Raw genomic sequence first — 25,535 nt, 5'->3', positions numbered from 1 at the left:
TGGATGGGTTTTCAGTACTTGGATGGAGATGGAAGACAGATGTGAGTATACACACAGCTGACAGATGTGTCAAAACACCAATGGACATTTGATATCATCCAGTACTACTGTATATCCACCCACACCAATGTCTGTCAATTTGTCCAACAGTCCAAGGTATAATTGATTGGAATTATGATAAATTAACACTCTGTGTGGATCAGAGTTATTAATAAATCGAAGTTATCTTCAGTGTAAACACATGTATTTTATTATTATTTTTTTTTTTACATTTGAATAAATACTTTAATTTTTGTGCAGTAAATGCATTAATTCATGATTACATCACAAAAAAATCACACTTACACTTCATTTTTACCTGTGCATACTTGTTGAACTTGCATGATATACTGTATGTGGTCAATTGTGATTCACTGGGGTTCATGTCAAAATGGTTCTGCAAAGAGTTTCCTAAATGGTGTGTGTATTCATTTGAAGTGGATGTTACCATGTCAAAAGGCTGAATTTTAACCTGTTGCATTACTGACCTTGTGGTAAAGTGCCTTTGATAAGTCACATGAGCAGCAGGAATGAAATGGACTATTTGCTATATGAATTTGACCTGAGTCCAGCTCCTGTCAGCAGGCACTAAAAACTGAAACGATGAATGACTCCTTAGAGACAGAGGCAAAGACGTCTACACGTTCACTTTAAATACCCCGCTGGGGTTCAAAGGGTTTATTCATTTGATGCCCAACATGTGATCTTGCTGATAAAAAATATAACGGCACAGAGAACCACAGAGTTGTTTGATTTTTACCTCCAAAGATTATTTCAGTGAACATGGTCATAAATCTGATCTTTCTCTTAACATTACAGGTTCCTCTGAATCACTACATTACCTTTATAGAACTCTTGAAGTCCAGGAACAATGAACTGCTGACTGATCCTCAGGTCTGTGAAGGGCGCCATGTCTGGGTCAGTGAGTCATCATAAATAATACTGAAGGAGGTCATTGCAGTTAAAACACAGTTTATCAGAGGACACCTGCCAATATTTATTATAACTTTTTTCAATCACATCACAACAGAGTTGAGTGTAGATGGTTACTGCCACTTAATGTGAATTTGTCACACAAGTCTTAAGACCGACTCCATTGTTGTGAAGTAATGAGCTGTAGCTTCACAAATCCATCATGACTATCTTCTTTTGAGTTTCTTCTTTTGCAGATAAAAAAACATTATAGTCATTAATACATATGGTTGGATAACCCAGTGTTAGTTCTGTATGGGTAATAAAAACCTTGTACAGACAAACTGAGGTGGAAAAAAATGCACATGCTGTGTGAAAATGCATGCCAAATAAAATAATTGAACAAAAGGAATTTGACAATATCTGCAAGGGGTTTCTAAAAGAGAATACTTTGCTTGCAAAATGATTAATATACTTTGTTGGAATGGTTACTAATGGATATTATGCTATAATGTAGGGATAACAGACAAAACCAAGGCTTACATGGATACATATTGGGCAAAACCATTTTGCATTCATCAACTGACATTTTTGTGTGAATAACACTTACCTGCTTGTATTATTTCTCATGAGTGCAGCCAAAAATGTGTAAAATATAAAACATAAAACATTACATGTAAAAAAACCCAAAACAAAACAAACTAAACAACTATCAAAACAATTACATTTTGAGCATAAAGAGTCTGTTTTGTTTTGTGACGAAAAGAAAACTGAAAATCTTTAATTCAGTCATGAATTTCTTTTATTCAAGAAAAACAAAGTAAATCACTTTGTTCCATTAGGTACATTGTAAAGTAATATTGGGCCCATAAAACACAGCAAATATACACACACATCATACACATAAATCTACATCTAAAGACACTGAACAACAGGTGAATTTTCATATGAATAAAACATAGAAAATTCTTGTATTTCATGTGAATTTTATGTTTTAAAACTGACTTGTTTGAGAAGATGACTCAGTTGATATGATTAATAAGAACAAAACCTGTCCTGATTTAGGAAGTCAGTGATTCCCAACCAGGGGCACATGACAACCACAACAAAGCATGACATTGAGAGGGCCAGGGCAGGAATTAAATTAAAAATAAATCTGATGCACCAATTGTTTATTTTCCATATTTCCCTGTAATCATTTAAATGAACCAGCAACCAAAAAGAAAAGAAAAGAAATCTCACTCTACACAATAAAGTGGAACATATCATCTTCCCTACCATGATCTGAAGATGCCTGGTATTCTGCAGATTCCCTCATCCCACTTTACACTGACAAGTTAAACTATTTAGGCATTAACATTTCTTGGAGGCTGTCGGAGCTCCTCAGTCTCATCAGGCGAATCACTACTGTTGAAATGAAAAACCTTGCCTCCACTTAATTATTTGTTTTCAATGTTTCCCACCATAATAGCTGAAAGCACTCGACTCATTAACTGCTCAATTTTAATGAAAAAACCCCCACAAGTCCCAGAATTTGACTTTTAAGCATTACACAAAGGAAAATCACAAGGTGTGCTAAAAGCACCGAACCTCCACTTCCTCTACAAATCAACTACAATGTTTATTCAAATGTACCCAAACGCACCACAACCACAATAACCCATGTTTAGAATGAGAGCAAAATCAATGTAAAACCACCTCGGTTGCTGACCTTCCCTCCCTCCCACGATCAATAAAGACACTGAATTAGTGTAGGAACAATCTAATCTCCTCAACTCTGACAGCCTGGTGGAAAACCAATAAAACCACAGCATCATCACTAGCACCATGTGGGTTCACACCAGTTTGGCACAATTCCGTCTTCGGCAGCACAACCGACCTGTTAATTTTCTATAACAAAGACAAAATACAATCCCTTGTCTCCGTCACCTAAACCAAAACAACCAGTTTAGATACACTAATCCAGAAGTATGAGATTGGGATAGACCAGATCCTCCACTACCAACAACTAAAATCCATAACTTAATCCAAAATTAAAATAAGCTACAACACACCACCTCCAAAAACTCAAAAGAAAAAAACAAAAACAAAAAACTTCTTTCCATCTCAGATAGCATCATGACGCTCCCAACTCTAAAATGGGTAAATGACTTGGCTCTCCGTCCCAACCCTGAGCTCTGGATACAAATCTGTAGAAAAAATCTTCTCTATGACTACTAACACAAAACGGCAGCTTATACAACATGTAACTATCCACCAAACCCAGATCAGCCAAGAAAATGGGATTGCCTGACATAGACAGCCTGCACTTTGGGTAGCACTGACGATTATTTTCCTGCCAACCAGTTAACCCCCTTTAGACAGCACGGTCTTGAGGTGCAGAATCCCATTGCCCCTGTCACTCTGCCCACTGGGAGGCATTGCACAAGTTGCCCTCCCAACTGAGGATAAAAACATCTAGAAAACCTTGTCCTTTCATTCACTGGACCAACCTACAGTGGAGTTTAAAAGTCTGAGACCACTTTGACTGTACATCCCCCAGTCTCAGACTTTTAGATCCCACTGTAGTTATATAACACTCTATAGCAGCTATAGCATCTCACAGAAAGATCAACATGGAATTCATTCTGATCTCATCTAAACGAGAAACAGACCAAAGCCACGCACATGACCACAGGTCTCAAATATCACTACACACCCAACCACGCGTACAGGCATACACACCAACATAAACTCACAACTGACAAACACCTTTTTTCCTTCTCATCTTTCTCGATTTTCTCCATTTTTCCTATTTCCCTCCCCCCTTGCTATCTACCACACTTATTATGTGTGACTAGTGTAAATTACTATTTTAATATTACAATAATATTTCCCCTTTTTTCTTACTCTGAGAAAATCACATTTACTCTGCATTTGTATTGTTATATTACATTAGTATATGTGTGTGTGAGAGATAAAAAAGGTACACCTCACCCAGTTGCTGTATTTCATATTTTTTCTAAACCACTTTATTATTTTATATACGACAGTGGATCGCAAGAGGATGTAGCTTTTTTAAATGGGTCACAATTCAACAATGGTCTCACCAGTATGAATATATAGTTTGGAAGTATGAAAATATGGAAGATTTTGCCAATTGTTGTTGTAAAAATCCTACATGCTGCACTCTTTAACGCCCCTTCTCTCTGCAAACTCACGCCCTATCCCCTTGTTAATGGCCACCCGATGGCTCTTCCACTTATAGAACCACCAGCTCAATGAAAAAACATAGAGAGCAAAGAATGCTGGGAAATCGTAGAGGAAAATGATGACAAAGAATCCAGCAACTAGAGTGGCGCATATGAGAAGTCTAGTGATGTGACTGAGGAGGTATAATACACTCCACCATACGAGACCATCAGACTCCTGCAATTTCTCAGAGGAGGGGCTCAGATGTTGGTGAGATGGGTGGGCCGATCGATTGAAATTCTCCTTGTGGGTGACCACGCAGTCCTCTATTTGTCTACCTGTCTCTTGACGAGTGACTGATCTGCTTTTTATTTGAGAGTAGTTTTCCTGATCCTTGAGGGGGCTGAGAGTTTGGGCTGATTTAGTCAATGGCTGTGTACTCAGAGCAGCTAAAGTGGCTGTGATATCTTGACTGAAATGAGCACTTAAATTCAAATCTGTCTGTAATTCAGAGAGAAAGGGAGCTTGCTCTATTGTGGTGAGTGAATGACTTTCTTTCGGGGAGGATTCACTGCTATTAGTCGCTATGGTTTCCTCAAGACCTTGACAGAGGCTGAAATTTGGATCTGTTGGTAATTCTGTCAAGGAAAATACACCTGAATCGAAAGCATCGCTGACGTCTGTCTGAAAATGAAGATCACATGTAATATCGGGTCTGTCTGCCAGCCCTGTATCAACAGTATTTGTGTCTCCTTTAGAGGCCTGCCCACTCTGACTGAACACATCTTCCCAAATGCTCTGGACCAAATCTTCTCCAAACCTTTCCACGAACATCTCCACTCCCGACCCCATCGCTTCAAGTGTCGGAGTATTTTCTGCTGTAATAGGTTCTTTTGTTCCCCAAGACAGTTTTTTACATTCAACACGTGCAAAGCTCTCACCTTCTGCTGACAACTCTCGTTCTTTCAATTCATCTGGTGCGTTCTCCCTCTCTCCCTGAGGGTCCTCCACATTACCCATCAACTCCCCCATTGCTCCTGTTTTCAGCTCTTCGGCGCTCACTCTCTCATCTTTGTCTCTCTGACTCATATCTTCCTCTGTTCTTTCTATTGTCTCAGGTTGTGTCTGAAGTTCTGTTGAATTGTCTTTCTTTGCCATGTTCTCCTCTGCAATAACTTTTCCTGGGCTTATTTCCCTGCCTACATTCTCTCTCTGACCCTTCATACTGTCCTGTGATGATGTCCATCTCATCTCTACCGCCTCTTTGGGGTTTGGGTTACATTCATCTGTTAGAAAAGGTCTGAGTGTATCATGGTCTCTTGGGAATGGCTCTATCCTGTCCCCTGATTCTACAGTGTGTGTGCTCTGTGATGATGAGTTTATTTCCTGTTGCTCCACACTTAGTCCACAACAACTCAAGCTTTGTCCTTCTGTCTGATTTGAGACTAATACATGTTCACCTGTTTCAGGTTTCAGTACATTTTCCTCAACTTGTGTCAGTGTGGAGTCCTCATATACTTCTTCCCCTGGTTCAGTCTTCTGCTCATTGTGTATTTCTGATATTATTGATGTGTTTCCCATGGTGAATTCTGATGAATTCTGTTGTAGAGCTTCTTCATGTTGCCATGCCTCAGCATCTAAATCACAGCTAATTTCAGCTTCTGCACCAATTAGTCCCTTTACTTCGTCGTCTTTTTCACTAAGTGAATTCCCCGTCTGAATCTGCCCAAATCCCTCTTTGTTATTTGATGCCATATTTTTGTTTTCTAATTCACCCAAATTGAATTTGCTTTCCTTTACGAGGCTCAGACTGAATTCCTCTTCACATGTTTGATTTGGATTGAATTCATGAACATGTGACTGTGCAGGTCTTATTTCATTTTCATCTCTCTTGTTCTCTTGTAATAGATTATTGCTCTTTTGGTTCAGCCTGAATTCCTCACATTGCTTTTCCTCTGCATACCTCTGGGAGATTTCACTCTCCTCTGTATTATGTGGCCTAAATATCTCCTCTTCTCTAGATACTTTATTTTTCATACAATTTGTCACGATCCCTTCCTCTGCTCTTTGTCTAGACGTGGAAAAGACAAACCTTTCCTCATCCTTTGTCCCCTGTCTGATTGTCTCCCTAAATGCCAGCATGTCATCCATTGCATTGTGTGCTGTACCTGTAACCTCGCCTTCCCCTCTGGAAGAAAGACCCTCATCCAGCCTCGCTCCCTCTGAGATCCTATCAACAGTGCTGGCATTCTGAGACTCTGGCACTACTGTCATGTCTGTTGTCCTCGACTCCCCTGAGCTTGTTACTAAGTCAGCCATATGCGGCGGGAAGGGCTCATCTTCTCTTATTCCTTCTGCTTCTCCCATTATTCCTTTTCTTTCTAGCTCCCAGATTGCATGCTCATGACACTCAGCTGAACTGTCAACAGAGCCCTCGGACACAGGCGTTGCCCCCGCGAGGCTAAATTCCTGCGAAGTGTCTGTTACGGAGTTTGTCTGTGACCTTTGGGATGCATCTCGTGTCGCTGTGTTGTCATCTGTTGGACTGCCAGCACATGCCTCTGCTGGCTGCACGTCTTCAGTGTTCAAGACGAGCCCCTCCAATGGTGTTTCGAGTTCGTCTGACAGCGGCTGACATGCAGCCGCGGTGTGTGCTTGTAAGGTGGCGGACGTGTCCGTGCCCACCTGAAATTCTTTAAAGTATTGACTTGGTGCTACATACTGGATTTGGGGCTCCTTGTCATTTGAGGGAGACACTGATGCCGCTGTCTGCAGCCATTCTGACTCTGGAACACTAGAATGGTCCTTACTGCTTGGCCCATTAAGAAATTCCTGCCATACATCACACACTGAGACTTCTTTATCAGTGGTGTCATCTGTGCTATTAAGAAATGTCTCCCACATATCACTAACAGAAGGTGGATCTTCTATTTTCTTCTCTGACGCTTTTGACAAGGTCAGCTTAGCACTTCCAGCCCAGCTATCCACGTCAGCAGCCCCCCATGACTGCGGCGTAGCATTGTTCCAGTCCAGTGTAAGCAGAGGAATCTGATGGTAGGTGAGGACTTGTGGACTCTCATTGGGTTGTTTCTTCTGACGGCTATAGAAGCAGCTGGCAGAGTCACTCCATGGAGCTGGCATAGGCTGAGAAAACTTCTGGCCACTCTCTGAGTCATGTGAAGAAGCCTTTGGTACTGGCTGTCTCCTCTTGGAGAAGAAGTCCTGCACACGTGCCAAACGTGTTGCTCTGTGCCGCCTTTTTACACTATCCACCTGTCAGAAAGGCCAAAGGTCAAGCCAAGTATTTATGCTCAAGCTACTTGAACTGCAACCAGAGGCTACTAGCACAATTTTGTTGTTTGTCTTTAAGGTCATGTGTTGCTTTAAATCGTAATACCAATCTCATGACAATGCATTTGTATAATGGCCCACTGAATGACTTTTTCTTTTATATGTAACATTCCTGTGATGATGCAATGAACTGCAACACTGCTGCAGCCTCAGCACAGAAGCCTATTTTTGTTTACATCATCAACTTTTCAGAAAGTTTACACAGGTCTGCATGCAGGTTGCATTTATTATTAATAGCTTGCACGCGTGATTCCAGACATGTTCTCATGTGTCAGGCAAGCTGATGTTCCACATCCTTCAGGGACCCACTCAGCACTAACCAGTATGACTTGCATCTCTGGTCGACATACCATTTATACTTGGAAAGAACACACTCACTTTCTCACTTTATCTCAACAGATTACTTCTATGGTTACAGAGAAATAAGAGTGGTGTTAACATGGCGCATCTGCCTAACACCTGGTCAACAACTGACTTGAAGATGGTAAATGAACCTCACCAAATGTTTTTGTTCTTCATTGTACAGCAGTGATTGTATATCTGCATTGTTGTCCAATGTCCTCCTGGCAGCCTCCTCTGCTTTATGACTGGCCTGTGCTTCTGCAAAGAAAGTGACATACATCGGGGTCAAAGTTTGCTTGCATGCTCACACACACACCTAAACACACACACACACACACACACACTTACGTACACAGACCCACAGTAACCCACACACACACATAGAAAAATTAAGTGTACACACTTGCAGAAACTGTTGTTGTGTTAATGGTCTCCTTGGTATGTTCCTCTGCACTTCCCCTCCTGTGGTTCAGAATTAGATGGTAACAATGTTACATAGGCTCACAAATACGTGTTACAGACACTACACAACTACAGTGTTACGTTTTCTCATGTCTCAGTGTTTCTCAACAAGCTTTAAATATTTGGCTTTGAGGGCTCATTCCAAAATGCAAATATTTGAAGAATTACCAAAAAAATGAAAAAATACCATCTCAGAAGAGAATGAAGTGTTTCTTTTTTATGGTTTGGATATATTTTCTTCTGAAAGGTTAAAAAACAAAGTGGTAGTGTGAAACGACACCAGATTTTCAGATTAAAAGATTTAAACTCATTGACACCCTATTTCCACCAGCCACTGTGTCCCATAGTGTCTTAAGATGTGGAACTGTTTCTCTAACCTGGTTCCCCTTTATGTATACTTCATCTCCTCTTCATGAGTTTAGTGAAGTAGAACAAAGAGGAGAAAGGGACTTTCACCTAGTTTGTGTATTTTATCAAAGAGACACCCTTAATACTTTCTATATTGATGTTTTTCTTCTCGCTTTTCATCCTATACCTTCATCAGCACCAGCCCTTTGAATTTGTGCTCACATTTCCACAACTTTTATACTGAAACAACTCACACCAGAACACCCATACAGAAGGACCATTTAATCCTAGTGCAGAAAAAATGCGGAGACTGGTGTCAAAGAGGATGAAGTATAAATATCTGTCTCTCCTTGCCACGCTGAGACGTCATGGAAACCTGGACAGACAACTGACCTTAAATGGGCAATATGTTCTCTGCAGTCCAAACATCCATTGCTAAAAAGTTACATAACAGCTTACTGTAAACATACAAAAGGCCCAGCCAGTGAGCAGTATTAGCCCGTGCTTACCCCTAATGAGGAGACCAGCACACTTTATAGAGAGACTCATGCTGTGTTGAATTTCAACATTGAAAATTTGATACCTTCCTGGTAGTGAGAGCATAACCTTCTATGAACAGTTTGCACTGGTGGATCCAAGCAGCCTACATTTCATTTGAATATTGATCATAGTGTAATGACATCTATTGTTGATGTATGAGGCAGACGTGACTTCCTTCAGCGGGGGCATGTTTAAAAAAAGATTCAGCCTCAGATTCTCTCACCTGTTGGCTCTCAGACAGCCCCTCTTGCTCTTGTAGCTAGGGCTCTCCTCTAGCCCTTGAGGCCCCTGCTCTTTCCCCTGTCCTTTCTGGTGGCAGAACAGCACAAAGTTAATGTCCTTGTTGTTAGCCCAGAAGGTGCCCACTGATGTTTCATAACGCAGGCAGAAATCCACTCTGGTCCCCTCTCTCTCAAAGGGAGGAATCAGAGTGTACTTGAACGTAAAGCGGTCTGTTTTCATGTCACTGGATCCGGGCACATACTCCGCCAACAAGTCAAAGTAGCTGTTCCAGGAATCCATGGTGATCCGGGCATAAACAGACTTACTGTAACAGAGGTTGACCACCCTGATGGTGCCACGGAGCGTGGTGGTTCCTCGGAGAAGCTCGATGCTCTCCAGTTCGATCATCTGCTCCTCAAGCCTCTGGTCCAGCTCTTCCGGGGATGACGGGACTGTAAACAGACAGGACATGTAGAATTCCTCTGAAGGATGGCTTGCTTCCAACTCAGGTGGCTGGCTGACCTCAGACTCAACCTCAACATCAACATCATCAAACTCTTTAACTGATACCAAGTTGAGGCCAAATGCATCAGCGAATGACACCTTCCTTCGGACGACTGGTGGGGGCTCTGGTTCTGAGTCCTCATCTGTTTCCTCATCTGTAGTGGAGCCTGTGGGAGACGAGGCCTCATTTCCTCCCTTTTCCTGTTCCCCGCTTTTTTCCCGCTCCCCCTCCTCCATCCTCAGCCCATCCTCTTCCAAGGGTTGGATATACAAAGCCTCCATAATGTGCGAGAGGTCTGAGAGGCCTGTTCTGCCGTCTGTCTGGCTTGGAGGGTGGCACAGACCAGAGTGCCCCTAGCCTGGTTGCAGTGATACTGTAGAAGGGAGAGCAGGGAGAGGACGTGACTTGACAGATGGAGTTCGGTTACAGCTGAACATTGTGAGTCTGAGCCAGGCCTATTAATAGGCCACATATAACTAGACCACGGCAGCCCAGTTATCCCCTCAGTTATCCTCTCACAATATGTTTGCTAGTTACAAAATAAATATGTGAAAATGTAGCTTTTACAAGGGACTTCAAAGCAGAACTAGTTGACTTTTTATTATGCTACTTCAAAGTGAAAAAAATCCAAACTAACAGTCTCCATCTTTTATGATGGGATGTAAATGTTGATCTGAGTGAAATGGTGTCACATAGTATCTGGGCTGTTTCAAAAGTTAAGAATCATAGGTCACACAGGACATTTATTAATATGTCTATCAGCAGAAACCACCTCCCGTTAACTATTCACACCTCTTATATATGGCACTGTGATTGTGTGTTTTACATAATAAAAAAAAAAGATACATTTTATCTGTGTTAATATATCTATAGCTACGTATATAGCCTGAAGCTTCATGGAGATAAAACTTCTGCATTTAGCAGAAACATGCACTGAAATATCACGTTCTTGCATCATTAGCTCATTAGCCTTGAATGGATGGAGGTTTGCCTTCAGAGGACTGCAGGTTAACCACCTGTGTTGGTCAGTACCTGCTGTGCTAAGGTGCACAGTGGTACAGTGTTCTGCAATGGAGCCGACAATGACCTCTGACATCTGGCCTCCATAGTACAAGAAAAAAAAAACTTTACCAATTTAAATCAATAATATACCAAATTATCCTGTGTTGGCATTTGGTTTGAGTATCTACGGATTCTCTCATATCAGTGCCATCAAAGATATAGCTTTCAGTTTTGCAAGTTTACGGGATCTTGGAGCAGAGGACTGAACATTGTTGTGTTCTGGACTTTCCGTGAGTGTGTGTCTCAGACCGGAACTTTTCAACTAATCCATGATATGCAGTGTAACTCTACCCTTGCGAATCCAGTATATCTTAAATAGATTTTTGTGCTTGTTATACAATCCGTCACAGGTAGGTGAGTGGGTTTTTGTCCTCAAAAGACCCTTTGTTTTACATCCTGAAGGCAAAGACAGTCTTTGTTTAACTTTTAATTGCAGCTTTGGTCTTTAAATAGTATCTCATTTGCAACTTTGGCAAATCAAACAGTGTTAAAAATTCTAAATCTTAATAGTTAAATACAGTCATCTATAATGCATACAGTGTGTAAGGGATTGTATTCACATTTAGAAGAGGTGGATAAATATACTGTATCAGAAAGAAAGTATACAATAAATTGATTTTAAAAAATCAAACAGCTGAGTCAACACCTTTTAAACAGACTGAACAAAAATGTCTGTGTTATATTGTTGACCTACTGAATTCATCAAAAGCACAACTTGTATGTCTGATGTGTATCAGTAGATGGCACTATGTGATCAGACTAAAATACATTAGAGTTTCCTACATCTCAGGCAAATTAATTTGCATCTTCTGTTTGCACTTTTTGTGTGACAATGAGCTCCAAGTCTGCAGATACTGTGAGAGAAAACCCTTCAATGTAGTGAGCATGAATTGGGAAACTTCCCAAGTGTTATTTACAGTCCTTTGTCTTAGCTGTAACCCTGGACAGACTTCAATACCAGTCTTGATCAGTAGGTGGCAGCAAACGACCACAGTTCCCTTCCCATCCTCATCGTTTCCCAGATGTTGGTTCCTCCTTGCTTTTATTTGGTGGAATTTTTAATAGCAATTACGATTTATAACAAAAACACACACAAAAACAAGAAAAACAAGGAAGCTAACAACAAAGATAATAAGGAATCTGATCTATCTGATTTATCCCTCCCTTATTTCAAATGGGGAAATGCTTTGTTTCCCATCCATCTCATCTAGTATGAATTTGAATGACAAATTTTCTACAAAACAAGGCCAGTTTTAATACATTTTGGAAATGAAGTAATGGTTCAAAATATCCAGGCTACCCATCACCCGTGTGGTAGAATTGGTTTACATGTATGGGGAATGATTTGCCTTTAATATTAGGCTAACAGTAATAACTCATAAGAAGATGTGAAGGGTCTCCTGCTTTTATTGGCTAAGCTTTAGAAAATATTTGGCCTTAGTAACAGTGTATCAAATCCTTTCTTTATACATACCGGCTGTGTAAGCCACAAGAATCACGTTATACACCTCTTTTCCACGTATCAATCACATGTTTCACTAATACTCATAACACAAATAACACATCAAAAGTGACGTTTTATAATGTTGACAGCAGAGAGAATGAGACGAGATAGACTTCTCGCGTTTCTTACATTTTGAAAATCTTGCCCCCCCACCCTTTCTTTTCTTCAACTGATAATAATCTGGTCATTCATTTCTTGACCGTGAACGTCTCAGCGGTTTGGGAAAAAAAAGGAGAAAAGAAAGACGAGGTAAATGAAAGTAACCAATTTTAACTACTGCTCAGTGTGTGACTGGCTTCGGATCTAATATTAAATGAATAAATAGGTTAAATTAGGCTACCTTGTGAGGGTCTATGATAGAATGGGTAAAAAAAAAAAAAATCTTCAACCAGTGCATCTTGTCAAATCTACTTTACCTCAAAGTCTTTATTTAGCAGCAAATGTATTTTAAAATAGGTGAAATGTGTTTACATGAAAATATGTAATACCGAATTTTAATAACATTATTCGCAGGCTAATGATATATAGGATAATATATTTACAGTCGTAGCCTACGCTACTCATTTTTCTGTATGCAGACACGTCCAGACGTCTATTAATAAGTATATTTTTCTGTGCAATTCTATAAATTAATAATGTGCATGTAAAATGGATTTTGAATTAAGGTTAATTCAAATGTGTGACCAAAAATGTCACTGGACGTACAGTGGACATTCTAATTTGGAGGATGCTGAAGTTTAAGGGTGTGTTTTGTTTTACACAGATTTGATCACATTTGATCATAATTTCGCATCGATACAATTCTGCTTTAATTTCCACAACATTGATTGTTGAATATACTGTCCTTATGGAGGATTATGGAAGTGGAAGAATATTTGAGTGTAGTTGTCCATGCAAATATGACAAAAAAAGCAAACAACTTCCTATATCTAAGAGGAATATTAACAGGGGAAACATAAGATTTGATGTCGGTCACTGTGTGGTCGCTATAGAGAAGGTTACCACAGAAAAAGCAGAAGTTCTTGTTGAAATATTACAGGCACATAATGGGAATTCATATTGATTTTCCCCCAAAAATAGTCCCCACTTGCGGATGTATTTTCAATAAAGCGACTTCCATCATGTGAACCCATCATGTTTCCCAGCTGCAGCACCAGGCGTACTTATCTCTGGGTCGGAAGGACCGTCCCGTTACTGGACGGTTACCGGTTCAATCCCGGACAATAGCAACCTACAGTCTCCGAAGCGTCTTCATAACTAGGCTACACGTAGTGAAGGACTCCGGTGTGAGCGGTCGCTAATGGAGTAGCACTAAACCGTGAAAGATTTGGAAGAGAAAGAGGAAACAAACTTTTTTCCTTCCTTTTTTTTTCTTTTGAAAAAGAATACTTTTTGTTTACAGCAGGTGGCCCTGACGTCACACGGGGTCGCAGCACGCCCAAAAATAACAACCTCAGCGCACAAGCAAGTGCCTCCCCTGGGGGGGTTTCTAGTCCCAAATATACTTGCTTGCTGGGATACAGCTTGATGTGTGTTTGAATCGTAACGAAGAGAAAAAAAAACAAGCCGCTTCTTCCTCGCATTGCGCGTCATTCAAACAGGGCTAAGTGTACTGCTTTTCCCTCTGTTGCATTAGTAATAACAGCGGCGTTGACGGGAGACAGCAGGAGAGAGAGTGTGTGTGTGTCTCCGACAGCGGTGCCCAGCGGAGGAATATTTGAGGTTTTATTTACTCTGCAGCTTGTTGTTCATTTTCTCTGCGTTATGGTGAACTTGGGCAGTCACGTGTGAAGATATCTGCGAGTATAGAGGACGACGACTTCTCACCTGGTGTGTCCCTTTGACTTTACCGTGAGGGAAATATACCTGCCATTTTTTGTGGTAAGTTTTTCAGCCCATGAGCTTATTTCTCTCCGCACTCTTCTGACTTTTTTACTTCTGCTGTCCACTGCTCTTGAATTAGGGAAGTGGACACGCCGGCCAACACAAGTTTGCCCTGTGTTTATCCAGCGCGTTGCAACTTGTGACATGCAACATTATTATTTAGACCTTGTGTTGACTTCCTGTGCCTTTTTTTTTTTTTTTTTAAATTACCGAGCAGCTGTTCACATATTTCACCTACTACCTAGCATCGTGGTCGGCTCTCTCATGGCAGCACCCACAGACAGCACTGACCGGGCTTTGCCTCGGTCTGGACGCTCAACACTGACTTTTGAAAATCTGACTTATTGTTTCCTGGCTCGTATTCCTTAACTCAAGTTACAAATGCGACTGTCAGTTTGAAGCCCACAAACAATTTATTTACCACCCAGCGCAAAATGACGTATCTGAAAACTAAAATTTAAAGCGTGCACTGTTCACAATTGTGACAAATTAGTCAAATTATTGATGATATCGTTGTTAGATTTGATTTGATCTCTACGCATCTTTAACAACATATAACGTCAGATTATCAGTCTGAATGGCACTGAAAGGTATTTGACAACATGTTTATTGTTTACTGTTATTGGTGATTTATATAATTGCAGGAATAACAGGCAAATAGTTGATTAATTATATGTGTTGCAGATAGTTAAAAGTGTAATTCATATATATTTTATAATAAAACCATGTCATCTGCATCATCTTATTTTTTTATGAAATAGACAATTATCATTTATATTTTTTGAAATTCCTTTGGTGTTGTAGTCATGGTGTTATCACCATTGACACATAGGGTTGAATACCTTGTTATGTTAATGCAAATATTTCTAAAGTACATTGTGTCAGTAATGTAGGTTTAAGTTTATAGAATTAAAAATGCAATTAGTTTTTAAAACATAAAATGTAGTTGTTTATAATTTTGATTTAATGCTTTTTCGTCACAATCACAATGTCTGCATGCTCAGTATCTATGATTATCAGCATGTCAACACCTTACCGTGCTTGCTTGCTCCATTTTTATATCCCATCTCTTTTCGTTGTCCAGAAACAAGAGTTGCTGGAAGCCTATCGGTTTTCATGATGATAAAATTCTGACTAATTAATCTTAACACCAAAAGCTCATAGAAGCTTCTGCTGAGTTCCTCTATACTACTCTCTGTGTCTTGCCACTGTTCTCATGCAATCACTGTGGCCCCCAAAAATCAATAGTTGTAACTTTTTTTTTTTTTTTTTTTTATAAAGAAAGGCTAACAAGGTAGTGGGAGCTGCTGAACTCTTCGGGCCTGTCCTCTGATCAGCTTTCATCCCTGGATTAGCTGGATCGACCCTCCTTGTTCAAGCCGCAGGGTGCACAGGTGTTCCCTCCTCAGTTATGCAGGTGTGGGCCAGTTCCCCCCTCACTCAGCAGCTCTCACTCTTCAAAGGCCAGGCGGCAATAAATGCCCCTAGTGAAATATGTCAGCGACAGTGCACAATCAGCCCCTCTGTTGAAGTGCCCCAGTAATCATTTCTTAAAGCACATTTAAAACAGCCCGTGCTCCCTTGTTTACTTGTTGTCAGGGTGGTGTGTGCGGTAAGTAAGGTCACTTTTGTAAAACAGGATGTATTTTTTTCCTAAGGCAATGAGAGCAATGGAGAGAGACTCGCCATTAGTCTCCCTCCAAGACTGACCGTTGTTGGGAGCAGTGCACTTATTACCCCGACTCTCCCCACTCTGCGTCCATTTTTTGATTGCTGCATTTATCATCGGGCGGTCGTGCTCTACATTATGGTAATAGGAAAATGAATGTCCTCCACAGGATTAATGTGTATACCCTGTCATACGTTTCAATCATTTATCAAAATTAACATTCAGCTTTCAGCTCAGTGAACACTGGTTGATGCATGATTTTATCTAAGATGTGGAAATTGTTGCTTCCAGCGGAGCTGAAGTAGAAAACGCTTTGTGTTTGTAATTCTCACAGCCCCCATGAAAACTTTGTGTGTATTTGCTGCGAATGCAGAAAACCACTCAAACTGACAATGCAGACCGTGTTTTAAATGACTGAGTGCAGTTTAGAGAGAGTCCAGAAGGTGAGTTTCATGCACTGATCGCATCAATCCTGTTTGGAATCACGCTACTTCCAAGGCAATGAAACACTTGCTCACTTTTGGATTAGCTTTTGAATTGCACCATCACCCATCCCCCAACACCTCTGTAATGAAACAGACTGCTCGCTCAACCCTTGAGGTGTTGCTGCGTTTGAGTGGGGGGGTAAGAAAACCAGGGTGGTGCACCAGCGTCACTTTTCTAAACATCTCACTGAGCCCATCCACATTACCTACACAGTGTGTTTTCATATACGGCTATCTTGGCCCTGTTACTAAGCTCAAGGCAATTAGATGGCCCGTGTTCAGGTTTTACCCCCGTTAACTTCATAGAAATGTTTCCATGACAACCTCCATGCAAGTTAAAGCAACCAGAAGTGATCAAGTCCTTTTTTCCCCCTCCTCCCCTTCTCTTCCCCCTACTCCCTCCCACTTCAGTTCCCTCCCCCTAGTAAGAATGGAATTTGTGTTGACAGTTTTGGCCTTTAATGGCACTTTTGTGCCGCGCAAAAGTATTTGTTTACCAGGATCATATGCTGCAAGCTGTCAGCCTTGGAAAGATTGACTTCTCAAGATAAAAGGGTGTATTACATGCTTAAGAGGCCACCCTTTTGCACTGTAATTATCCACATCACAGTAATGATGTTTTGTGTGCCCCAGTTACTAAGAGTCTTGAGACAGCTCAGACTTTTTTAGTTACGCTCTGGGTCACTTCTTAAGCCCGACTCGACACTGTTGTCAGCAAGGAACGCTGTGACTGTTTGGCCGGAGAAAGGCTGTGCAGGGTGGGGTCAGGGGATGAGGATTAGAAAGGAGATTGCAGGCTGCCCACACAATGGTAAGTTACTGTAAGACCCATCTGAGAAAAGAGTCAGTCACTTCTTCACACTGGCCATTTGTCTCATCTCAGCTCATAGCCACGTGTAGAATTTGTTGCAGTTCATCTTTGTGGGTTTCATGTTTGCTTAGCCAAGTAAAAAAAAACTTGGTTTTATCTTTAGCTAGACCAAAACAATCACATGTCAAAATATCCTGCAGAGATTGTTTTGCAAATATTGGATTTTATGTTGTCTAACCTCCCTCTGATGATTCTGAAGCCACAAACAAATGACCCTACTCTCACAAGGCAAAAGAGTGTAGCTCTTGGCTGATGCATGTAACCTCACAGCGTGTCTAAGTCTGAAATGGAGAGGGACAGCGATGGAGAGTTATAAAACAAACTCTCTGGTTTGTGTGTGCAATGTTTCTCTTTAGGTATGCAAAATAAATCATGCCTTTTCATAAGGTCCAGCGTTCACTGTGGTCTTGACCATGGCCTTGTTCTTCATCATCTGCCTTTGAGCCGACACTCCACACTGCCACAAGCCTGGCCCGTAACACTAGCTGACCCTATCTATCTGTTTATCCAAATAAACGATGTGCTCATTTGAATCACAGTCAACCAGCAGCAGCCACAGATCTTGCATTTGCTTTTTTTTCTTCTTTCTTTTGTGTGTGTTTTTTTTTCCTTTCCTTGCTGAGTTAACAATTGCATGTTTACTTGCTGGTCAGTGTGGTGTGAAGGCACGGCAGCTTTTATCCAAGTCACGGTCAGATGGACAGTGTCCTGGTGTGAAAAAAATTTGTTGGTTTTGGGGTCTTGCCCTGAATTAAAGATAGAGGGTCACTCATGGTAAAAGGCAAGGTCAGCGTCGCTCAGGCTGCATTCAGCCGTCAGCCTCGTCACTTGTAAACAGTCAAACCTGATGTGAGGCAGCGCTGAGGCAAACAACAGTAGCCGTCTCCACTGAAATGTTTAAAGGGCCTTTTATTAAGACATCTCTTGTATCTTTTAGTAATGAGATGAGTAATGAGATAGATACGCTGCACATTTAACAATACAAGTGAGGGAAGAGGTGGAGAAAGTTGTGATTCCAGCCTGATTGATGTCTCTCATTTGATGCCCACTGTGTAATGAGCCAGAACAATTATTAGTTTTTGATGTATGCATGGCTGAGCTTCAGCCATAGACTGTTTATTGATGAGCTGATTGCTGGCAGGAAACACACACAAACAGTCAGTACTTCCTCTGCCTCGCATCTCCAAGGACCTTTCCGCTTTACCCAGGGAGACACAGGGAGAAAAAAAATGGGAAAAAATGTTTATTTCTAACATGTTGTGAGAGGGGGGAAAAAAAACATGGAGGGGGGGTTGTGACAGTAACAGTTTTTGACAGGCACATTAGGCTGCAGAAAGAGCATCCAGCTCGGGGCTGAGGGCATATGGTGCTGCCTTCTGCCGGCGTAGCTCTAGACCAAGTTACAACACTCGCGCAGGGTCACGACTGTCTCAGGTTTGTTCCTTCTGTCTCACTCACCTAAATAAAAACAGGAGGAAAAAATGGAAATGGGGGGTTGGGTGGTGGTGGCGGCGGTGGTATGGAGTGGGCTCAGCGAGCAAAGGGTGTTGTACAGTAGCTTTGTCTTTCAGTAAAGGACAAGAGGAAGGTTTCCAGTCAGACCCTGTGGGTCAGGACATTATTTGGTCAAAATGTGGAGAGGAGACATTTGACATTTTCAGAAATGCATCACTTTGTGTTTGTGTTGTTTCACAGCCACACACACTCTCTACTGTAGTTTTTTTAGTTTCTGGCTTGGAAATACAAATTTGCATAAATCATAATAGCAGTTATCTAGTTACACGCAAGTATAGTGTAGTGATTTTATTTTCATTCACCATCTGAACACCTAACTCGTGCTCTTTGGATGGCAACCCCTAATCCTACTCCAAACAATGGCCGTGTTTTCACCACATTGGCTCGACTGGGTTTTCTCCTCTGTAATGTGGAGAGGATGGACTTGGATAATGTGTAGGATGACGCAGGGCTCTGGTCTGAAGACAGCGGATCGGTGGGAGGGTAATTACAGGCTACTGTGCGGCTCTCTGGATTTTCCCTGGATCACAGCTATCGGCCTGGAAGCCCGGCCTGCAATGCTTCTCTCTGAGAACAAAAGTAAAAACGGCCACAACATATGGACCCAGCAAAACAATGGTTTATTTTTATGATAATTGATGAGTGGTTTTTAATTTAGATTGTCACTTCTGGCGAGCAGCGGGGCAGATGGTGCAGTCTTGAGTGCTCATCAGAGCCTAAATACCTCCAGGCAGCTGTTGGTCATAAACTTTTTTCCTTTTCCTGCATGTTTTTTTTCTCTCTCTCCACATTTTCTCTCTTTAACGCGGCTCGGGTCAAAAGGAGTCAAACCTGTTACAGCACCTGTTTCTGCATATGCAAATCTGTTGTTTTGTCATTTCATTAGGCAAGGCAAAAAGACAAGGGTCCCTTGTGGTTGCAAATGCGACTGGCACTGGGCCCAGTTGGCATGCCACACAGCAGAAAGATGCTCGAGGCGGGGTTAGGGGAGGGACGAGAAAGTGTTTGTAGCAAAGCGACTCAGTCATCGGATGCCTTCACATTACGGCTCAATCTGGATGGGCTCTGAAAATTCTGAGTCAGAGTTGTCTGGGATTTGTTGAGGTGGTAACCGCTCCCATTATCTGTCTTTATCTTCTCTGTAAAGAGTGTCTGCAAGTGAATAACAAAGGACATGCCCGGTAGCCAAAAAACTGGCACACGCGTGTCTGGCACACGCCACACACCTCCTTCCCTCACTGTCTTCTCCTCTCTCCCCCAACCTCCTCCTCCTCCTCTTTCTCCTCCTCATCCCTTCATCATCTGGTGCTCTCCCGCAGCGCACGCCTCTTAACCACATGTGCCAGTGCCGGGCGTGCTCTTGCTCCGGGGCTAATTGTTCACTGGTAAACTGCATGCTTGTTGGTGGGGGTCTCCCCTTCATGCAGACACACTGCTACAAAGCAGGGATGGTGGCAGTGTGGTGGCGGTGGGTGGGGGTGAGAGTGTGTAGAGGAGGAGGAGGAGGGGGGGGGTATACAGATCATGATCTCTCCATGCAGTTTATTTTCCCCGTATAAATCTAAAGCTTGTCGGTTGTAATCCGGCCTGTGCGCTGAATGCAACAAATACACCATGAAATTAAAGGTTATTGCAGGAGCGTAATGCAAAAGCTCTGTTTGAGATTACCAAAGCTGTTTCCAGACCTGGGGAAAATGAGAAGGGGAGACAGCAGAGTATGTATCTTTTTCTGTATTTGACAGTCCCAGAATCATCATCTTCTCCTTCTTCTCCATCTTCATCTTATTACGGTGTTTAATATCACTCTTTGATTCACTTGCAACACAGTAGTATAAACAGCCATCCAGATGTTCTGTGAAGTTGAGTTTTTTTCTCCGATTCCTTTCTAGTTCTCCAGCCTAACTAACCTGTGGCCGAATCCAGTTTAATTTATTATAACTTGTTCAAATCTAGTGCTATTGTCATCTTTTGATGAGTGCTTCGGCCCAGACTTAGGAGATAGATGGATGAATGGGAAGACCTAGGACTAGTCCCTGTGCTGAGCTAATCTCATCTGATAACTGAGGCCTTCCTCCTCCTCCTCCTCCTCCTCCTGTCTTTCCTTTCTTTTCTCCCCCTCTCTGTCCTCCTCCCTTCTCTGCCGTGGCTTGGTGGGTCTGATTTGTAGTTGTGCTCCTCTCTCACCACACAGACGGCATTAAAGCCAGGCCCCACAAGCCCCCTCTGATATAGGAGAGTTCATTAGAGATGTGCCTTTGATGGGCAGCCTTTTCATGTGACTACCGGTTTTTCAAATACCTTGATGTAGAAGCTTAAGAAGGCATTGTGCAGTAAGCCCTCCTTTTGATGCGACTTATTTAGATCTGCATAGTAAATCAGGGGGGAGTAAATAACCAGCCAGCAGATGGAAGCAAGGAGATAAGGCACCAGCGAACAATCGCATTTGTATTTTGTTATGATGTTGACAGCAGCTAAAATTCACTAATCTAGAGCCACTGATCTGCATTTCAAAGAAATCTCATTTAGCAGCGGGGAGGATAAAGTTCCCCTCATTGTGTCTATTTTATTGCATTCTTCACTAATTTATCTGCCCACAGATTTAACGTGCAGGGCTTGGTGGTAGGAGCCAGCGTCCGCGCGTTGCATAGGGGGTCTTAAATACTGTGAAAGCGGTTACGTCTAGACTGTGAGCTGAGGGTAATTACACGTCTGACCATGAATAGAATGAGTTTGAAGACTCATCTTTCTTCGGGCGGGCCTGAATTGCTCGACTAACACTGATAAGGAGCATTTGGTCCCTACAGAAATATTGCCAGTGACTTTCCATAATGCCCCCCCCCCCCCCACCCTCCACCCCTTCCAACACCAAGGATGGTATTTACTTTTAAGATAAAGTTATTGTGTACAATAATCTGACTTGTTAGCATAATGTCCTCTTTCATCGCAGGACCCTCCTTTTTCTGCAGTGTGGAGGTATTTGTGGTCCGGGTCTTAAATAGTTTATCTTGACTTAGTGCGCGAGCGCTTTATGTAAATATCAGCCTATAGCATTATTAGGCCTTCATGAATACTTGAATACATCCGCCATATTTATAAGTTGATAGAATTTACCAATGGTTTTATATTTGGCATAAAGGTATGTGTGGTATTTGTAAATCCTCACGAATTGGAGGTCATACAGACTAATAGCATTCCTAATGCTTTTCCAGTGAATAAAATATGTCATCTGCACAGCCCAGAGCTGTTGTGATATTGAAGTCTACTCACCGTCAAATAATTTGAAGTTAAGGGGCATTAACTTGAAATAATGTTTTATATCTAAATTATGTTTAACACTGCACTATTTATTTTTTACTTCAAGGTGAACAGCTTTAGCCATCTCATTCAGTCGGGCTTTTTTGCAAAACCTTAACACATTTTTTTCCCTCTGTTTCATAAAGAGATATTCTGATCTTCAGTGTGTATACAGACACAATACAAATGAATCATATGATTTTAGAAAGCCCCATTTGATTCTAAACTTGTCAGACCTTTTCATGTCTGTTTTTCCCAGCATACAGTCCATTGCTTGGTGCCAGCCCCCACCCCACCTCTCTCACCCCACTCTGAGTAAATGTTGCACAGCAATCTGTGCAACATTTTCCACAAACTCAAAACAGTGAAAAATTATAGCAGTTGGCATGTTTTGTTTTCAGCTGTGCTCTTTGAGCTGAGGGCTTTTTGTACAGTTCAGAGAGCACATTCCTTAGGATTCAGCAGTCACTGGTTGCCTGTAGGGGTCATTGGAATTCTGGGAGAATAAAAGGGAGAAGAAAAAAAAATCTCAGAGAGGAACATCCAGGCCGTTTCGTGCCCCTCATGCCCCCGGCAGCAGAAATTTGCCTCCACCATGCTCTCATCTATGAGGCTAGTTCAGTGTTTTTTTTTTTTCTCCCAATACTTTAAATGTGATGTATGTGCAGTAAAAACGTCCAGGGCAATCTGTAGTCAAATTTGTGGTATTGTACATTCCTGCTGCACTCGTGTGATTAACACAAAAAATCATCAATACTAATGGTCACTAAATTACATAGATGCCATAGCATGTGTGCTTGGATGCAGACAGCTCAGTGGAAGTACATGAGAAATCAATTGTGTCAGGTTAACAGTGTGATTTACTTGGCGTTGAGAGCTTGAGCCCTCCAGGCACTGCACCTTTTTAACTTGAGAGAGTGGGGATTGTGTGTGTGTGTGTGTGGGTAGGTGGGGGTGCTGGGGTGGGTGGACTATAGCTTGTGCTGTGCTGTGCATTGCCTGTTTGTGCATGCACTCACACATACACACTCACGGCAACATCCAGGTGCACTTTGTTGTTCCAAAGTTTATTGCTTTCACCTACGAGCCATACAGAAAATGGTTATGCAAGACACAGTCTAGCCCACACATGTCCACACCAGCACCAACTGAGGGTAGGAAACATTTAAAAAGGAAAAAAAAAAGATCAGTATGTCATGAGATAGATCTGGACTTAATGGTATACGCTCTGTTTTTTGTCTTATCTCAGATAGCTGACATCGCTGGACTCCTTCCATTCCTGTGACGGACAACAACAGCAAGTTCTCTCCCTTAGGGTGAGTATTTGAACATGGTTCCTTCATGTCCATCTGTCAAAGAATCCTTAACCTTGAGATAGATTAGAGCAGCTTTAACAGTCTCTTTCCGAGGATCAGTGTTCAAATGAACAGTGGTCTACACAGTGTATTGTCTCAAGCTCATTCTTTCAAAGTGAAACTCTTATATGAAATGTCTGTTTGGATAAAAAACAAAATCATTTTTACAATTTTTATTCCAACCAGTTGCCAAATGTGTCTTGGTTGTGATAATACTGTATTGTTAACCCCACTGTGTCTGGGTGATTGTAGTATCTAGTGGAGGTCAAGGGGGCTCCATCCCCCCTCAAATGTAACAAATCTTCATCTTGTCCACCTTGATAGAATTCCCCCTCCACTGGGCAACCTCTCAGTTGTGCCTGTTTGGTTTTCACACCCCAAGGATTTTCAATCTACTCCACCTTAGAAGTTATGATATGCATTATGGCCGACAAATGTGGGCAAGCTTGGAGAACAGGCTTTTTATTTATTTTGTTGATGTCTTGATTGAGATTTGTAGCGGAACAGAGCGGGATAAGAGTACAGGGTTTTTATTAGCTTTAACCTGATGTCAGTGCACCTACTATGTATTACTGTATGCTGGTTAGAGCCTACAGCTTTCTTCAGTGTATCGCTGTTGTGCTTTGTCCAATTGTCCATTTTTTTCATTTTAGGATGAAATATGCACATGTACACTCTGCACCCGTAGAACAAAGCAGACAACGCACATTGTAAAGTCCAAAGTGGTAAGTGAAAGTACTTTTTATTGTCCATGCATGTCTGGTGTTGTGTTTTCTCCCAGATTACTGTGTTGACTGTAATGAGCCAATCAGTTCATTACAGTAATCAGTCATAACGGTTGGTGGGGTTTGGTTTGAGAAGAAAACAGACCTGGTCGTGAAATGATGAATCAGCAGAGCCAGGGACAGGGACATTAGAATCCCTATCAAATTAGGTTGTGTTAGGAAATTTTTATATATATTGATCCATTACAATTAAATTGATTTGAGATGTAGGACCTTAATGTACACTTCCAGTTGTTGGGTATATTTCTACGCCGTTCTCATGATCAGTGTTGTTTTAGCTTGATATTTAATAATGGACATTTAGAAGTGATACCAAATAACAACAGCAAATTAGTAAATATCTAAGAAGTATGAACTATTTGGTTGAATATGCACCTTTTGTAGTCCAGCAAAACTTGGACATGATCATAGACAGCTCTATTTAAAACTAATGAAACAAGGTGCTGTTTGCCACCAGGTCAGTCCGCAAATGAGTGTGAAGAAGCTCAGGTCACGTAACGGGAGTCACCAATTATATCTCCAGCATGACTAATGTGGCCATTCTATCGATTAGATCTCTCATATATAATCACGCATCCATGCTGCATGACCGCACACACATTTCCAAACACTTTCAGGGAGTGACGGTGAAAAGTAGAGGAAAAGTTTTCATTAAGTTCGTAAAAGTTTGGCATCAATCGAGTGGGGTGTGTGTGTGTGTGTGTGTGTGTGTGTGAATGTTTCAGTGATTTGCTGCGTATACATATGTTCCAGTGCTGTCAGTAAATAATGAATCAGTACAATAAGAGCTATATAAATTGGTTGGCTTAAATATTCAAAAGGATAGTAAAAAGTGGAGTTATTTTGGGTTTGTAGATGAAAATTGCCATCCGTTTGTCATGAATCCATAGGTTTATTTATATCATCTGCCCTCAAACTAACAGAGAAAATGTATTCATTTTATTACAATGTCATGAAGTAGTGCCTTTGAGGTACAGATATGATTAAAGCTTGTGGGCAGGAGTAAAGATGCTGAGTGGCTTGGCTGTAGAACCAGGTCCACTTCCCCTAGAGTCCTATCTTTCCAGAGTGAAGCAGAGTCCAGATTTCCTTTTCCACCTAAAAGAGATTTAAATATTAGTTCTTAATTTGTCTAGTATTCAGTTAAATCTTCAAAGATGAACTCTTACTGCATATCTGCTGGCCTAAAAAAGTCCTTCTAATCATTACAAAAAAGTGT

General features: G+C 41.5%; 2 protein-coding genes across 12 annotated transcripts in view; one reads left to right on the top strand and one right to left on the bottom strand.

Moving 5' to 3' along the window:
- The first annotated feature begins 883 nt into the window (after nt 1–883).
- Nucleotides 884–25,535, top strand: part of foxp2 (forkhead box P2) — a 115,569-nt gene continuing 90,917 nt past the window's right edge. For 4 of the 9 annotated variants that reach the window (XM_085768724.1, XM_085768720.1, XM_085768729.1 and 1 more), the window contains exons 1-3: nt 14,093–14,339; nt 23,426–23,492; nt 24,185–24,256. The gene's annotated coding sequence lies outside the window, so the exon portion shown is untranslated. Of the gene's footprint in view, nt 958–13,892; nt 14,340–23,425; nt 23,493–24,184; nt 24,257–25,535 lie in introns of those variants that run through there. The other 5 variants (XM_085768717.1, XM_085768722.1, XM_085768716.1 and 2 more) reach the window with 5 other exon arrangements.
- Nucleotides 1,735–10,241, bottom strand: ppp1r3aa (protein phosphatase 1, regulatory subunit 3Aa). Of its 3 annotated transcripts, XM_085768715.1 has the most exons (5): nt 9,714–10,241; nt 9,389–9,474; nt 8,219–8,277; nt 7,973–8,073; nt 5,189–7,395 (listed from the first exon to the last, which is right to left on the bottom strand). In XM_085768715.1, the coding sequence occupies exons 1-2, from the start codon at nt 10,171–10,173 to the stop codon at nt 9,425–9,427; spliced, it is 510 nt and encodes a 169-aa protein (XP_085624841.1). In that variant the 5' UTR covers nt 10,174–10,241; the 3' UTR covers nt 5,189–7,395; nt 7,973–8,073; nt 8,219–8,277; nt 9,389–9,424. The 3 variants fall into 3 exon arrangements, with proteins under 3 accessions (XP_085624839.1, XP_085624841.1, XP_085624840.1); XM_085768713.1 differs by having other exon boundaries at nt 1,735–7,395; nt 9,389–10,241; XM_085768714.1 differs by lacking the exon at nt 8,219–8,277 and having other exon boundaries at nt 9,389–10,241.

Source organism: Trachurus japonicus, chromosome 23 (genome assembly GCF_045865225.1).
Source record: "Trachurus japonicus isolate A0001 chromosome 23, Traja_1.0".
Classification (NCBI taxonomy): domain Eukaryota; kingdom Metazoa; phylum Chordata; class Actinopteri; order Carangiformes; family Carangidae; genus Trachurus; species Trachurus japonicus.
This window is presented reverse-complemented; position numbering and strand designations above follow the sequence as displayed.